The sequence below is a fragment of the Crocodylus porosus genome, unplaced genomic scaffold (genome assembly GCF_001723895.1).
Source record: "Crocodylus porosus isolate Cpor-Errol unplaced genomic scaffold, CroPor_comp1, whole genome shotgun sequence".
Classification (NCBI taxonomy): domain Eukaryota; kingdom Metazoa; phylum Chordata; order Crocodylia; family Crocodylidae; genus Crocodylus; species Crocodylus porosus.
The window spans coordinates 52,274,776-52,289,766 of NW_017728949.1; the positions used below are offsets into that span (position 1 = coordinate 52,274,776).

Consider the following 14,991-nt stretch of genomic DNA (forward strand, 5'->3'; position numbering starts at 1 on the left):
TGTGTTCAGGACCTGGCTGCTTAAGCAACACGAGGGGCTCTGTAATGCGGGGGGTGGAGATGCCCCAGAGGGTGCCAGGAGGGGCAGGTGCTGCAGCGCCCCCTGTGCCAGCCCCTGGAGCTGCCCCTGGGGGCACTGGATGCCAGGGGTGACACCAGGCTCCCCCCTCTCTCCGCAGGTGAACGCGTGAGGCCATTGCAGTTGCCATGTCACACCCTCATGAGCCCCCCCCCTACGACAAGGACCCCCTGTACCCGACCCCGCCGGGGGGGTACCCGCCGCCGGGGGGGTACCCTCCGCCAGGGGGGTACCCTCCACCAGGGGGGTACTCGCAGCCTGGGGGATACCCGCAGCCTGGGGGATACGCGCCGCCTGCCCCCTATGGGCAGCCAGGCTATGGGTACCCCCCTGCAGGGGCACCGGTGCCCCCCATGCCCACGCTGCCTATGAATTTAGGTAAGGAGAGCATCCTGTTGGGGGGGACAGAACTGGAGGGGTGGGGGTGCCCCTTTGTAGGGGGCAGTGCCCTCCCATCCATGGGGGGCACCCATGGGCCAAGGGGGGAAGGGTGGGGGCACTCAGGGCGCTTTCCCCCGCAGGGGACGACGGCATCGTGACCACTGACTGGGATGACAAGAAGGTCCGGCATGCCTTTGTCCGTAAGGTAGGAGTCAGGACTGGGGAGGGGGCACAGCCCCTGGCCCTGCCCCGGCCGGGGGTGACGGCCCCCCATTTGCCCCCTAGGTCTACGCCATCATCTCGGTGCAGCTATTGGTCACCGTGGGCATCATCTCCATCTTTATCTTCGTGTGAGTGTGGGCAGAGCTGCCTTAGGGAGTGGGGGGCCATTGGCTTTGGGGGGGCAGGATGGGGGCCTTGACAGGCTCTGACTGCCCCCCTGCCCCCCTGCAGCTCCCCCATCAAAACCTTCGTGAGCAGGAACGTAGGCGTGTACTACGCCTCCTAGTGAGTACCCCCTGAACCCCCCCTCCGTGAACCCCACCAGGTCGGGGTCTCCGTGCCCGGAGGGGTCTGGGATGCCCTGCCCCCTTGTAGGTTGTGGCAGCTGGGGCCTGATCCTGCCTGGGGGCAATGGGTGGCCTCCCTGCCTCAGTTCCCACCCCCGCAGAGGGCTGGCAGGATGGGGGGGGTCCCAGCCCCTCTGCTGGTGGGGGCCAGGCGGGGTGTGACGGTCTCTCCCCCCCAGTGCCGTGTTCCTGGTCACCTACCTGACGCTGGCCTGCTGCGAGGGGCCCAGGTGAGCACCCTTGGGGGGGCGGGGCATCCGGACCCCCAGGATCAGGGCCTGACCCGTGTCCCGACTCCTTCCTTCCCTCCGCAGGCGGCGCTACCCCTGGAACATCATCCTGCTCGCCATCTTCGTGAGTCGGGGCTGGGGGGTCTGTGGGGAGGGGAGGGGGGGCCTGCTCCCTTACACCCACAGGGGCCTTGGCCCACAGCTGACCCAGACCCCCCCTTCCGCAGACGCTGGCCATGGGCTTCATGACGGGCACCATCTCCAGGTACTGTGGCCCCCCCAACTCCCCCCCGGCTCCTGGCATCTTCGTTAGGTGCCAGTTGGGAACCCCAGCTTGTCCTTGTGGGGTGGGGGGTGGTCTGGACCCCCCTAGACTGACCCCCCCCGCCTCCAGCTGGTACGACACCAAGGCTGTGTTCATCGCCATGATCATCACGGCCATCGTGGCCATCGTGGTCACCGTCTTCTGCTTCCAGACCAAGGTGAGGGGGACTGGGGGGTGGGGGGCGCAGCTGGGGCTCCGGGCCCCCCACTCCTGAGAGCCAGGGCAGAGCCCCTCTTCCTGGGCACGGAGCCCCCCTGGCTGGTGGGACCCCTCTCTCAACCTGGTGGGGGCACCCCCCCACCCGTCCAGCCTTGGGCTGACCTTTGACTTAGACCCTCCCACATGGCAAATATGGACCAGGCAGGTGCATTGCCCCGCCCCCCTATAACCGCCCCCCATGACCACCCCCCAGGTTGATTTCACCTCCTGCACGGGGCTGTTCTGCGTCCTGGGCATCGTCGTCATGGTAACAGGCATTGTCACTGCCATCGTCCTGTCCTTCAAATACGTGAGTGCGGGGTGGGGGTGAAATCCCCCCGCAAGGCATTGTGGGAGTGGGAGCAGCCCCCCCACTGTGCTGTCTGCTGAACACCTCCCGTGTCCCGAGCTGGTGCCTGGACTCGGCCTCCTGGCCGGGGGGAGCAACCCCCGGAGGGGGGCAGCAGCATGACCCCCTCCCTTCCCCCCGCAGATCTATTGGCTGCACATGCTGTACGCGGCCCTGGGCGCCATCGTCTTCACCCTGGTGAGTGGGGGGCTGGGCGGGGGGTGCCCACACTGGAGGAGGGGGCACAGAGTCGGTGGGCCTGGCCCTGACCGCCTGCCCCCTCTCCCCCGGCAGTTCCTGGCCTATGACACGCAGCTGGTGCTGGGCAACCGGAAGCGGGCGCTGGGCGCGGAGGAGTACGTGTACGGCGCGCTGCGCATCTACACCGACATCATGCAGATCTTCCTCTCGGTGCTGCAGCTGGTCGGCCGCAGATAGAGCCCGTCTCCCACCCGCGCTGCCCGGCTCTGTGCGGCCCCCGGGGATACCGACGCACGGGGGGAGGCGGGCCCTTGCCTTATTGCCCCTGCCCCTCCCCAGGGCCTGGGTGTGTCCCAGCCCCGCCGGCCTGGGATGGGAGGTGCTGCGTGGGACGCCAGCTGACACGTGGGCACACGCACGTGCTCTGGACACGTGGCTGCACCCGTGTCTCTCTCCCTCCTGCCCCGGGGCTGCTACGTGCCTTAACGGTGCATGCACTGACATGGTGGCACGGTGCAGGGGAGGGTAGAGGGCCCCCAGCAAAAGTGGTGGGGCTCTGCTTGCTGCACCTGGCACCCCATGGCCAGTCCTGCCTGGGACCCCCCACAGCGCCAGGCAGGGGCTGAGCCTGCTTTGCCGACACCAAAGAGCCTGGACTAAGATGCTGCCAATAAAGTGCCCGTCTGACACCCGCCGCCTGTGCCTGTGCCTGCCCTCGTGGGGATGGGGTGGGTATCGGGCCCCTGGGCTGGGGGCACAAGACCTCTCCGGACCCGGCGCAGCTGTCTCGCTGCACCCCGCTCTCTCCGGCCAGAGCACACACACTTGCAGGGTTCGTGCTGCCTCAGGTTTATTCAGGACCCGGCTAGTTGCGTCCCGTCTTGTGCAGGACCCCGCGGTACTGCTGCTCTGCCTCGGGCCCCACGTTCGCCATCTTTATGTTCCGGAGGCTCTGGAGCTGCTCAAGGCGGTTGCGGTCAACCTCGCGCTTGGTTAAGAGGAAGAGGAGGATGCCCGAGGGGAAGCCGATGGCCCTGGGGGGACCAGAGGGGTGGTTAGTGCCCTGGGCCTCCAGCCCATGCCCACCCCAACCTGTGGTGCCCCTCGCTCCCAATCCGCAGCCCCCTACCCCCATGAGATGCTCCCGTCTCTGCATCAGGCGCTGGGGCTGACCCGAACAGGTGGAGACCTCGTGGCAGCGGGCACTCACCAGGCCACCCCCACGACACGCATGGTGCTCTTGGCCTTGCGCGTGGGGACGTACTCGATGGATTGCGGCCTCGAGGGGTCCAGCCTGGGTTGCGTCTCTGCCACAGTCTGTGAGCTGCGGGGCTGTGGTGTGCGGACGCCGATGAGGCGTGCCGCCGCGGAGAAGAAGCCTGTGTAAGGGGGCAGCAGGGTCACGGGTACACGTAAGGTTGAACCCGCATTACAGCGCTACCAGACCAGAGGCAGTGGGACAGTTGTCTGGGAGGGGAAGGGAGGCGGGTGGGGGGAAATGCAACCTCACCGCTCCCTGCTGGGAGTTAAGGCCCCCGCCGCACGTTACATTTATTACACAATTCACTGGTGAGCCCCACAATAAACATAGACGGGCCCCACCTGTAAAGTGCTCACCCCATCACCAGGTGGCACGTGACACATATCCGATATGGCCAAGGGGCGAAATGTGTGATAAATGCTGAGCAGTGATGAGGGCAGGATCCACTGGGGACGTCTCCCATCCAGCCCAGCCATCCAACCTGGTCTGACCTCGGCCTGGCCTGGGGCCAAGGGGGGCAGCGCCTTGCTACAGCAGAGGAAACTGAGGCAGGGGGTGGGGGTGCAGGACCCTGCCTCTCCCGATAGAAGCTCTCGCAGGAGAAACGCGGATAGACGCGGCCCGCGTTAGTGCGCATGCGCAGTGCCCCCCCCCCCTGCGGCCTCCGGGGTGGGGGCGCTATCCCCGCCCTGCACTTACCCCGCAGCCTGGCCGCCGCCATGTTGTCTCCGCGCCGTCCCGACACGCCGCGCGCGGCGGCCGAGAGCGGGCCAGGGACTACACCCCCCAGCATGCCCCACGGCCTCGCGTGAGGCGCAGGGGACAACGTACCTTGCTGCGGAGGGCGGGGCCTCGGGCGGCGACGCGCATGCGGATTGGCTGCAGCGGCCCAGTCCTCGCTAGCTATTGGCGGAGCTGCGCCCGCCCCTTCCCATCGCGCCCCGCTCCGGCGTTGAGGGGAACGGTGCCCAGCATGGAGTCCGCGGGCGGCCCCGGCCCCGGCCCCGGCCCCGTGGTGCTCTTCCACGGCGACGAGGAGATCATCGAGGTGGTGGAGCTGGGCCCCCCCGGCCCCGGTGAGCGCCCGCGGGGTCACGACCTCTCCCGTCCCCCACCCCCGCGGGGTCACGCCCCGCCCCATGCCCTCAGCCGGGCGGACCCAGCCCTGCCTCTGCCCCTCCCCCACCGTGCCGGGGGTGGGGACGCCCCCCCACGGCCCCCCGTACCGCAGGCTCTGACCCCCGGACCCCGCAGACGAGCTGGCGGCCGAGATGCAGGACGTGGACGTGGCCGAGGCCGAGGCCGAGTTCGAGGACGCCGTAGCGGCCGAGGGGCTGGAGGACGAAGCCTGGGACACGGAGGAGGAGGAGGAGGAGGTGGGGGGTGCGCGGCATGGCGGCCCCCCTGCCCCCGACGACAGCGAGGTCACCTTCGCCCGGCACTCGGGTGAGCCCCGTCCCCACGCGGCCGCGCGCGCAGCGCCGGGTACGGCTGGGCGCGGCCGGGCTGACGGCCGGCCGGACGTGTGTTCCCAGCCTCCGTCTTCTGCGTGAGCCTGGACCCGCGCACCAACACGCTGGCAGTGACGGGCGGCGAGGACGACCAGGCCTTCGTGTGGCGGCTGAGCGACGGGGAGCTGCTCTTCGAGTGCTCGGGTGAGGCGCCGCGCGCCGAGGCTGCGCCCGCGCTCGTGCCGGGACGTGGCTCGGTGGCCGCGCATCGGGTTTGTCCAGGCAGCTTTGGACAGGGCTCCCCGTGGCCCCGGCAGCAGCTTCCCCTTCTCCGCGCCCGCAGGTCACAAGGATTCGGTCACCTGCGCCGGCTTCAGCCACGACTCGGTGTTTGTGGCCACGGGGGACATGAGTGGGCTGATCAAAGTGTGGCGGGTGGACACGAAGGCGGAGGTCTGGTCCTTTGAAGTGGGCGACTTGGAGGTGAGGCAACAGCCCAGGGACCCAGCTGCCAAGCTGTGCCCAGCCTGGGGGTTGTGGGGGGCGGATTGGGTTGGGGCCCAGGAAGCAAAAGTGATCGATTCCTCTTGAAACTGGGGGCAGAGGGGGGGCTTGGCCTGGGTTGGGCAGGGGTGTTGGGGCTGGACAGTGGGGAGGGGGGTGCAGGCCAGGGGCACTGGGGTCTGAGGCCCAGGCATATCTTCGCTTGTGTCCACGGAGCGCCCGGTGCTGGTCCCCTCGCCCGCCATGGTGCCTGGGCTCCCTGCCCCCGGGCCTCATGTGTCCTCCCTCTCCCCAGTGGATGGAGTGGCACCCCCAGGCCCATGTCCTGCTGGCGGGCACGGCCGATGGCAACTCCTGGATGTGGAAGATCCCGGGCGGAGACTGCAAGACTTTCCAGGGCCCGGGCTGCCCGGCCACCTGTGGCAAGGTTCTCCCTGACGGTGAGGGCTACCCTGCCTTGCCCCAAGTATGGCATGATGGTCAGGGCATCGTTAGTGCTGGCTGCGGGTGGCCCCTATGGAGCACGGCAGGGAGGGTGTCCTTGGGCATGTAGGGGTGGGTCTCCAGGGCGAGTGGTGCCCCTGGGGGGGGTGATGAGAGCCACGAGCCCCTCCCTCTGCCCAGGGAAGAGAGTGGTGGTCGGCTATGAGGATGGCACCGTGCGTGTCTGGGACCTGAAACAGGGCAGCTCGATCCACGTCCTCAAAGGTAGGCAGGGCTTGTCCCAACCCGGGGGTGGCACCTGGTGCTGGGCTTGAGGGCTGTTGGGAGTGGCGGTGCCCTAGGGGCTCACACCGTGTCCTTCCCAGGCCAGGACGGGCACCAGGGCCCCCTGACGTGTGTGGCCAGCAGTAAGGACGGCAGCCTGGTTTTGACAGGCTCCGTGGACTGCCAGGCCAAGCTGGTGAATGCTGCCACCGGCAAGGTGAGTCTGTGTCACCTTGCGGCTGAGCTGGGGGGACACCCCTGGGTGGGGGTCTCTGCCAGTGTGCCGCCCCTGGGAGCCTCCTGGGGCAGCTCGGCTGTGCCCAACTCCCTGCACTACACTGCTGCCAGCAGGGCCGACGGGCTGGGGTGCACCCTTGACCCATGGCGGATCATCCCTGCCTGCTGGAGCCCTCGGAGGGGGACTGCGGCTGTGTTCCTGGGGGTGGTGTGGCCCAGGCCCCCCTTACGACGTGGTGCCCCTGCCGTGGGATTGCTGCTGGGGTATTGAGGCCCAGGCGCTAGCTCCATCCCCGGCTGACAGGCGTGCACCGTGTGCTGCAGGTGGTGTGCGTGTTCCAGGAGGGAAGTGCCGCCCTGCTGCCCCCAGCCGGGGGGGCCGAGGAGCCTGAGTCCAACTCCGTGGAGTCGCTGGGCTTCTGCAACGTGTGAGTGCCGGGGTCGGGGTCCGGGCCTGAGCCATGGGGTGGTGGGTGTTGGCAGCCAGGGTTCATGTGGCCTGTCATGTGATCTCTGCTCCTTGCCTGGGCTGCCCTTGACCACTGCATGGAGTAGGGGGTCTGCCTGTAACTTCCCCCTCAGCTGCTGGGGTAGTCTCTGCCCCTGCTGCCCCCTTAACAGTCTTCCCCACAGGATGCCACTGGCCGCCGTGGGCTACCTGGACGGGACGCTGGCCATCTACGACCTCTCCACGCAGAGCCTGCGGCACAAGTGCCAGCATGAGGTATGGGGCAGGCTGCCTGGGGGCTGGGCCTGCTGCTTCCAAGTGCCCCTGGGTGGGGGGTCCTTGACCGTCCCACAGGGGAGGGCTGGGGCTGTCCTTCCCCCCCTGCCCTGTGTCCAAGTTGCCTGGATCCTGTCCCTTGGGGAGGGGGTCATTCTCTGCACCTTCCTGGGGTCCCAGTGGGGGCTGGCTTTGCCGCACCTCGAGGCAGTGACCCCTTGGCAGAGGCTCGTCCAGCTGGCCCTGGCGCCCTGGGGGCTGTGGCCGTGTCCAGGCTGACGTGGGCGCCGGGTGGCAGTCGGGCATCGTGCAGCTGCTGTGGGAGGAGAGTGCGGCCGTGGTGTACACCTGCAGCCTGGACGGGGCCGTGCGGCTCTGGGACGCCCGCTCCGGCAAGCTGCTCAGCGAGTACCGGGGCCACGGGGCTGAGATCCTCGACTTTGCCCTCAACAAGTGAGTGCCTGTATCCAGCTCCCACCGCTTGCTGGGGTGGGGGCTTGATGCCTCCCTGCCACGTAGGAGGCTCCCAGGGCATGCTGGGCCGGGAGGGGTCGAGGGCAGGTAGGGGGGCAGAGGTGCTGTGGGGGGTCCACGGGCAGAAGAGCAGCCCTGCTCAGCACCCGCTCCTTTCCTCTCCCCAGGGACGCCTCCGTTGTGGTGACGACATCGGGCGACCATCAAGCCAAAGTGTTCTGTGTGCAGCGCCCTGACCGCTAGCCGCACCTGCTTAGCGGGGGCAATGCATTGTGGGGGAGCGGGTTTTGTATCAGAGGACTTTTAAATGCTATAAATTATTTCCCATAGCGGGTCTGTTCCGGTGCACTGCCGGCGCCAGCTCCCAGCTGGTTTGCGTGGCCCCAGAACCCGTCACCTCCTGTGCCAGGAGACTGGCTGCCCTCGTGTCCATAGGTGTGGAGCCCCCCCTCCTGTTGGGCTCCCTCAGCCAGTGCCCACCTGGCCGGCTGCTGTACCCGGCTCTCCTTGCAGTGGGTGCTGGCTGGGCCATGGTGCCTGCCTCAGCACCCAGTGTGGGTGGGACTGGGCTCCTGCCTGGTAGCAGGTCCCAGTGCCTTGGATGCAGACTTGGGGGGGGGTAGGGCTTAGCCCCCTCCCTGCCCCCCATGGCACACACTAAGCCCCCTCCCAAGTCCTAGGGCAGGCTCAGGGCTGCTGGGGAGTATTAGAAATCTGGATACCAGGGAGGGGCTGGTTGGAGGAGGCTGCTCTGATTGGTTCCCCAAAAAAGGAGTGGGGGCACAGGCTGGCATCCAAGCAGGGCTGGGGGATGCCAGGCAGTGGTGCCCCCAGGGCTGAAGGGGTTAAGGCAGGGGCTGCTGTCACTCCCAGGAGCAGCCACCAGGGGGCACTGCTGGCACAGGCCATGGCTGGGGGGTCCTGCACATGCAGGTGATATGCCCTGCACACGCCTCACATGGGCTCGCACCCACCATCCTTTCATCTTCCCCACCGCCGAGGCTAATGAGAGCCCACCTCCGGCTGGGCACCTGTGGTGGCAGTGGTACCTGCCGGCAGCCAGTGCGGGGGGGGGGGCTTCCACATGCACCAGGACCGGGTTGCTGTGCCCCCACAGTCGTACCTCATGAGCAGTTACATGCCTGAGGCACATACACACACCACTTGTGCCCCCACTTCCACACGGGGAGGCCCATCTCCACCCCCTACCACCAAGTGCCAGGGGGCACAGATCATGCCCACTGCCCCCACTTCCTGCCATGGCCTGGGGTGGGGGGGGAGGCAGCTTGCCCCTGAGCCTGCATGGTACCCCTGTGCCAGCACAGAAAGCCATGGCACTGCCTGGCACAGGACAGAGACCTTCCCCCTCCCTTGCCTCCCCATCAATGCGGAGCCAGCACGTGGGAGGCAGAGCTGCTTTATTGCGGCACCCAGCAGGGAAGGAAGAGTGGCAGCAAAGACGGGGACACCCCGTGACCCCCTGAAGCCAGAGCCAGCAGAGCAAACTGGAGAGGGCTGGGGCCAGACTGCCATGCCCAGCCTGACTCCTTCCCCCTGCCCAGCTGGCATGGAGCCACCCTGTTTATGCAGGGGCTAGCGGGCAGCGAACGTCTTCCCCCTGTGGAGGCAAAGGCAGGTGTTGGGGCCAGGCTCTGCACATGGCACCAGCAGGTAAGGGGCAGAGCCCTGGGGCAGTGCCACCCCCTTGTGCGGTGCCAGGGCGGGTTGGAACTGCTGCCCCCTCCTCAGCCAGCCCCCCGCTTGCCAGCTTGGCACCGCTTCTACCGCCAGTTGCCCTGGGTCCACACAGGGATGCCCACGGGGCATGGAGAGGATGGTGTGAACATGCCTGGCCTGTAAGGCTGCTCCGGGAGGTGTGAGGCCCCAGGGAGAAGGGGGGAGGAGCCCTGCGTGCTGTGGGGGAGCACTGGTGCCAGGGCACTGGGGGTGTGCCCTGGCAGTACCTATCTGCACTGCCTGTCCTGGCCTCAACTGCGCTGCCTGGCTGCTCTGTGCTCCGCGCCTGCCGGGGCCTGGCGGTGGCTGGACACGTGCCCGGCCCTGAGCAGGCTGCTGTGGAGGACAAGGGAGGGGGCAGGCATGAACACGGGGAGGTGGGTGGGTGCAGGGACCCGGCTGCCCCACATCTAGTGGTCACAGGGGCTTGTAACGGCCAGTGCTGGCACTAGCTCCAGCCAGCCGCCACAGGGGCTTCCGCATCACCACAGGATCAGGCGGCCCCAGGTGCCATCCTGCACATCCCCATCCCCATCCTCGGCATGTTGTGCTGCCCTGGGCTTTGCTGTTGCTTGCGGCACTCTGAGCCCTGTCCATCCCTGACGGACCGCGTCCATTTCACAGATGGGCAAACTGAGGCCGAGCATCTTTCAGCCAAGAGGGACTGGATGCAGCTGCAGATGCTGAGCATGTCCCTGCTGCCAGCTCTGTTTGGGGCCTTCCCCTTCCCCCTCCACCCCCCGGGGTTATAGCTGGGCACAGACACCAGCCCAGCAGGGACCCTGCAGCCACTGAGGGCTGGGGCTCCGAGCCTGCCCTGGGCTCCATGCTGTCCTCTGCTTGGTAGGCAGCCGAGCCCAGACAGGACAGAGCCTGCTCGCCCTCCATTCAGGACAAGACTCAGCCGCCCCCCTTGGGCTTCCCGGGCACTGCCCTTTGGGGCGAGAGGAAAGCCCATCGGCTTCACCTTCCCTTGCCAAGGGTGGCCCTGGCCTGGGGGCGGGCGTAGCAGGGAGGCAGCTCCGGCCTTCGCTGGCTGCCCAAGCACCCGGTGGCCTGAGAGCTGGGCAAGGGGAACCGAAGGTGATGCCTGCCAGAGGCAGGGAGGGGAGAGACACTCACGTGATTGTTTTCATCTCCTTCTTCTCGGCATCAGGCCGGGCTCGGTTCAGCACCTTGAGGAAGTCAGACGTCTTTGCCCGCATGCGTGTGTGGATGTAGGCCTGGGGGGACACAGGCGAAGCTCAGGGATGCCAGCCTAGGCCTGCTCCGGGGCAGGAGGGACCAGGCGGAGATGTGCTGGTGAGCCTCCCGCCCCCCCGGTACTGACCTTGGAGCACTTGATGTGATAGTGCAGGTAGTCACGGAAGGTGTGGATCAGGTTGATGGTGTTGTCCCGGGCTGCAGCGTTGGTGTGGCGGGGGAACAGTACTGGAAAGCAAGCGGAGGGTGGCATGGTTACTCTCCATCCATGCCGGGTACCGGCTCGGAGACCACTGGCAGCAGAGACCTGCCCTTTCCCCGTATTTACTTAAATCTAAGACAACCCCACCTCCATGGTGGAGAACGAAGCTGTAGCGGGAAGGGGGATAGGGACAAATTCAAGAGCACCCCCCCCATAATGATATCCTACATTGGCCTGGGAACTAGTGAGGAGACCTGTACATTTTTCACGTGCACGCACGCACTCTGTGTTTTAAATTCAGGGTTGACTTAGATTCGAGTGCATCTGGTAGTGGACACCGGCAGGCTCCAGGCACACTGGAGAGCTTAAGGGTATGTGCCTTTCCTGAGCTACCAGATGGTGAAACATGGTTTACCAGTGCCACCTCTCTCAGGATGGGGTCCCCCGACAGCTCTGTGCCAGCTGGTGGGGCAGAGTGCCATCTTCAATCCTGCGGTGATGGGGAAAAAGGCCCAGGGGGTTCTCACCTGAACTTGTGTCCCAGCCAAAACCCAAGCAAGCAGATAAGCCCGGTCTCCCCGGAGAGACTGACACAACGGGAAGCATCACAAGGCCCCTTTACAAACCCACGGGGTATCTGTGCTTTGAATCCAGTACCCGACTGCTCCCTGCAACCCCAGGAGGAGAGAGAAGAGCTGGAGAAGGTGTGGAGCAGGGCAGCAAGGATACTGGGGGCTGCTTAGGGGATTCCTGAGGGGAGAGACTGAGGCCAGGCTGGGTCTGAACCAGCACAGGGCAGCTTGGATGTTTCTCCACATTTCCACTATGGAGACTGGGTCCAGCAGGGCTGGCTCCGGGTGCCCCAACAAGCAGTGCAGCTGGGAGAGCAGAGCAGCCACGGCGCCTCAGCCCTGGGGAACACCTGCCGCGTGCCACCCTCCACGCCCAGCTCTGGCCTATGCTCAGCTCCGGCCTTGTGAGTCAAACACAGTTTTCCTGGAACAGTTCTCAGCCCTCAGTCCTTGGCACCATGTGTTGTGGTGGGGGCTCTCCCCAGCCTCTAGATTAGAGAGGAAGGCCAGAGAGCGTGGTCACTGTGGTGGCCCCATGGGAAGTTGAGTCCATCTGCTATAGGGATGTCCCAGGCTGCTCAGGCTTGCTGGTTGCCACTTGGGGCTCGGAGGGAATCCCCCGCATTGCTGCTCTATGCAGGGATAAGTCTCCAAGAAGCCATTGTGTGCCGCAAGGCAATGCCATATTTCTAAAAGAGGTGGCAAAAGTTACACCCCCCTGAGCAAAACAGAAGGTGAGAATTGCAAAAGCAGCAAGGCAGAAAGCGTTGGAGATCCTGAGAGATGCCTTGAAGAACAAGGGCCTCATGCTGATGGAGATGCCCCAGGGCCCGATTTGATGTGGTATCAACAAGCCCAAATTCTGGATGGCATGCTATGCGGTCCTGACTCAGCAGTGGGTGAGAGACCTCATCTCGGTGCTGGAGGAAGCCAAGTTCATGGGGGCTCCTTCCACTAAGAAACTTTGTGTGGGTTTATTCAAAATATGAAGACAAAACCACTGATCTGGGTCCATGGTTCTGGGAGACAGTCACCTTGGCAAAGATTGCCAGCTGGGGACTTTAATCCATGAGGCCTCTCGCCTCCTGGGTTTGTGCGACATCACCTACAAGCCAGTCAGCTTCTATGTTACCTGCAAGGGGCTGATGGTGAAAAACAAAGCAAGAAACCAAAACAGGCCAAAATTTCTTCCTCTGTTGACTGGGATGCTAAATGCCAACAACATCAAGTATGAGTCTGAATGGACCCTACAGCACAGGGGAGGCTACAAGTGGGAAAGATACTCCTGCTACGGGGAGACTGCGAGGAGCTCCGTCTGTGCCCAATGAGCTCTTCACCTGTCTGAACAACCACAGGTGAGTAACATCTGTTTCCAGCAGATGCAATTGTGTGGGGGTTTCCCTGCGAGACCCAGCACCCTTGCAGGACGTGTCCGCTTCTTTCCATGCCTGGGGACTGATGCAGTTCAAACATTGGTATCAATGGTCTGCAACAGCAAGTGCAAGTGGCACAGGCCAGGCCTGGGCCAAGTGCTCCTTGGGAGGCAGCAGCCGTACTAACAGAGCATTAACACTTTAGACCTATGGAATAATTTCCCTCTTTTCTCCTTTAGTGAATTATTAAGGAGAAGCACTGATAAAATGTTGAGGAAGAAGGTGCTTCTGGCCTGGGACAGGCCGCAGTAGCACGTAATGGCACTTGAGGCAATTGCTGATGCTGTGGATGAGGTTCACAGAGAAGCCACGACAGCAAACACTGCTGGAGGGAGAGCGGACAGAGAGGCCTGCAGAAAGGTGGGTGTGCTCATGCTGCCTTGGTGGGGGCAGGCAGGGATTTGCCCCCTGCTCAGCCTAGCTGGCTGGGGGGTTCCCCTCCCTCTGTAGCGGGGGCACGGCCTGGTCCTGGGCTCTCTCTAGCACCTACCAACCCCCCTGGCAGCAGCAGGACATTGGCAGCTGCAGCCCCTGTATCCCAGGGGCAGGGGTGATGCCTGGGGCTGTGTCAGGGGTGACTGTGTCCTGTGACGCCGAGGTCAGACATGGGGTTTGTCTGGGGGGTTTTGGACAAGAATGATCCTGTCTTGGGCTGGATATGACCCCACAGTTCCCTGCCAGCCCCACTGTGCTTGGATTCTACAATTCCCAAGGACCATTTTAGGAAACCCACCCCCAGCTTTTCCCCCTGGATACAAGTCAGTCATCCTACACCATGCCCTTGAACTGTCACTATCTTTGCAAAATCCTACAGGAGAATCACATAACAAAGGAAGGACCCAAGGGGTTAAGTGCACCAATATAAACCTGAGCTGGAGACATTTCTGGCTTGGTGCTTTTCTGAATGTACAAAAATACAGTGGGGTTGAAGCCACAGTCAGCTGGAGGTCAAGCCCAAAGTCCCTGAAGGCATGAAGGCCTGCTGTTGCAGATGACATCAAGCTGGAGGGAGTGGTCTGGAGGGTCGGGTGAGGCTTCAGAGTGACCTCGACAAGCTGGAGGATTGGGCCAAAAGGAATCTCCTGAGGTTCACCAAGGACAAGTGCAAAGTCCTGTACTTAGGAGGGAGTGATCCCCTGCACCAGTGCAGGCTGGGGGTGATGGGCTGGGCAGCAGCTCTGCAGAAAAGGACCAGGGGGGACAGGGGACAAGAAGCTGAACAGGAGCCAGCAGTGTGCCCTTGGTGTGCAGAAAGCCAACGGCAACCCAGTCTGCATTGGGAGGAGCGTTGCCAGCAGATGGAGGGCAGCGATTCTTCTCTCTATTCAGCACTGGGGAGGTCACATCTGGAGTGATGTGTCCAGCTGTGGGCCCCCCACTACAGAAAGGATGTGGACACATGGGAGAGAGTCCAGAAAAGAAAATGTTTTTGGGGCTGGAGAACAGGACTGGTGAGGAGAGGCTGAGGGAACTGGGCTGATCTAGTCTGCAGAAGAGAAAACGGGGATTTGATAGCAGCCTTCACCTCCCTGCAGGGGGGCTGCAAAGAGGATGAAGCTGGACTGGTCTCAGTGGGGGCAGATGACAGGACAAGGAGCAATGGGCTCAGGTTGCATCAAAGGAAGTTGAGAGTGGATTTTAGGAAAAAGTCTCATTAAGAGGGTAGTAAATCACTGGAAGAGGTTACCCAGAGAGGTGGTGGCATCTCCATCCTTGGCAGTTGTTAAGACCCAGCTAGACAAAGCCCTGGCTGGGATGATGTAGTTGGGGCTGGTCCTGCTTGGAGTAGGGGGTTGGACTCGATGTGACCTCCTGAGGTCCCTTCAACTCTCACTTTCTATGAGTCTGTAATTCTCTGACAGCCCAGAACACCGCAGAGCCATAGCACCAGCCACATGCTCAGGTCATGCCTCTATTTGCTGAAGGAAAAGGTATCTGCAGACATCTTCGTGGCCAGACAAGCTACACCAGGGGGCTCAGCCCATGGGTCAGACCTGGGCCCCAAGATCTGGCAGTGGGGGAGCGATGGCACCACTCTCCTTGCTGCCAAATTTCTGGACTGATGGGAGCCCTCAGCCCTTTGTGCTAAACTGGGCCCCCAATCACAGCACGCAGGACTGGGCAGGGGTGGCACTGGAGCCCCAGACCCAATCC

The 14,991-nt window shown here is 64.1% G+C and overlaps 3 protein-coding genes across 3 annotated transcripts in view; 2 read left to right on the top strand and 1 right to left on the bottom strand.

The window, feature by feature from the left end:
* The first annotated feature begins 206 nt into the window (after window positions 1-206).
* Window positions 207-3,023, top strand: TMBIM1 (transmembrane BAX inhibitor motif containing 1). Its single transcript, XM_019554346.1, has 11 exons — window positions 207-456; window positions 600-664; window positions 745-809; window positions 913-966; window positions 1,208-1,258; window positions 1,343-1,382; window positions 1,486-1,523; window positions 1,653-1,740; window positions 1,996-2,091; window positions 2,275-2,328; window positions 2,425-3,023. The coding sequence occupies exons 1-11, from the start codon at window positions 207-209 to the stop codon at window positions 2,566-2,568; spliced, it is 945 nt and encodes a 314-aa protein (XP_019409891.1). The 3' UTR covers window positions 2,569-3,023.
* A 1,057-nt stretch (window positions 3,024-4,080) lies between these two features.
* Window positions 4,081-14,991, bottom strand: part of ARPC2 (actin related protein 2/3 complex subunit 2) — a gene marked incomplete at its 5' end in the record, with an annotated part of 23,128 nt that continues 12,217 nt past the window's right edge. The window contains 4 exons of the mRNA XM_019554347.1: window positions 4,081-4,094; window positions 9,268-9,308; window positions 10,550-10,650; window positions 10,758-10,858. Of these exons, the coding sequence (XP_019409892.1) occupies window positions 9,284-9,308; window positions 10,550-10,650; window positions 10,758-10,858 (227 nt within the window). The remainder of the gene's footprint in view (window positions 4,095-9,267; window positions 9,309-10,549; window positions 10,651-10,757; window positions 10,859-14,991) is intronic.
* Window positions 4,520-8,023, top strand: AAMP (angio associated migratory cell protein). The gene is made up of 11 exons (XM_019554345.1): window positions 4,520-4,668; window positions 4,847-5,038; window positions 5,128-5,247; window positions 5,387-5,526; window positions 5,843-5,987; window positions 6,172-6,255; window positions 6,357-6,472; window positions 6,817-6,920; window positions 7,126-7,216; window positions 7,515-7,669; window positions 7,858-8,023. Exons 1-11 carry the CDS (start codon window positions 4,566-4,568, stop codon window positions 7,931-7,933), a joined length of 1,326 nt encoding a protein of 441 aa, XP_019409890.1. The 5' UTR covers window positions 4,520-4,565; the 3' UTR covers window positions 7,934-8,023.

Excerpts from the sequence above, each read along its gene's own strand:
- TMBIM1 (XM_019554346.1), top strand. The coding sequence starts at position 207 with ATGTCACACCCTCATGAGCCCCCCCCCTACGACAAGGACCCCCTGTAC. Across the intron at positions 457-599 it reads CACGCTGCCTATGAATTTAG|GGGACGACGGCATCGTGACC; the intron begins GTAAGGAGAGCA and ends TTTCCCCCGCAG. Across the intron at positions 665-744 it reads GGCATGCCTTTGTCCGTAAG|GTCTACGCCATCATCTCGGT; the intron begins GTAGGAGTCAGG and ends TTTGCCCCCTAG.
- AAMP (XM_019554345.1), top strand. The coding sequence starts at position 4,566 with ATGGAGTCCGCGGGCGGCCCCGGCCCCGGCCCCGGCCCCGTGGTGCTC. Across the intron at positions 5,039-5,127 it reads CACCTTCGCCCGGCACTCGG|CCTCCGTCTTCTGCGTGAGC; the intron begins GTGAGCCCCGTC and ends GTGTGTTCCCAG. Across the intron at positions 5,527-5,842 it reads TTGAAGTGGGCGACTTGGAG|TGGATGGAGTGGCACCCCCA; the intron begins GTGAGGCAACAG and ends CCCTCTCCCCAG.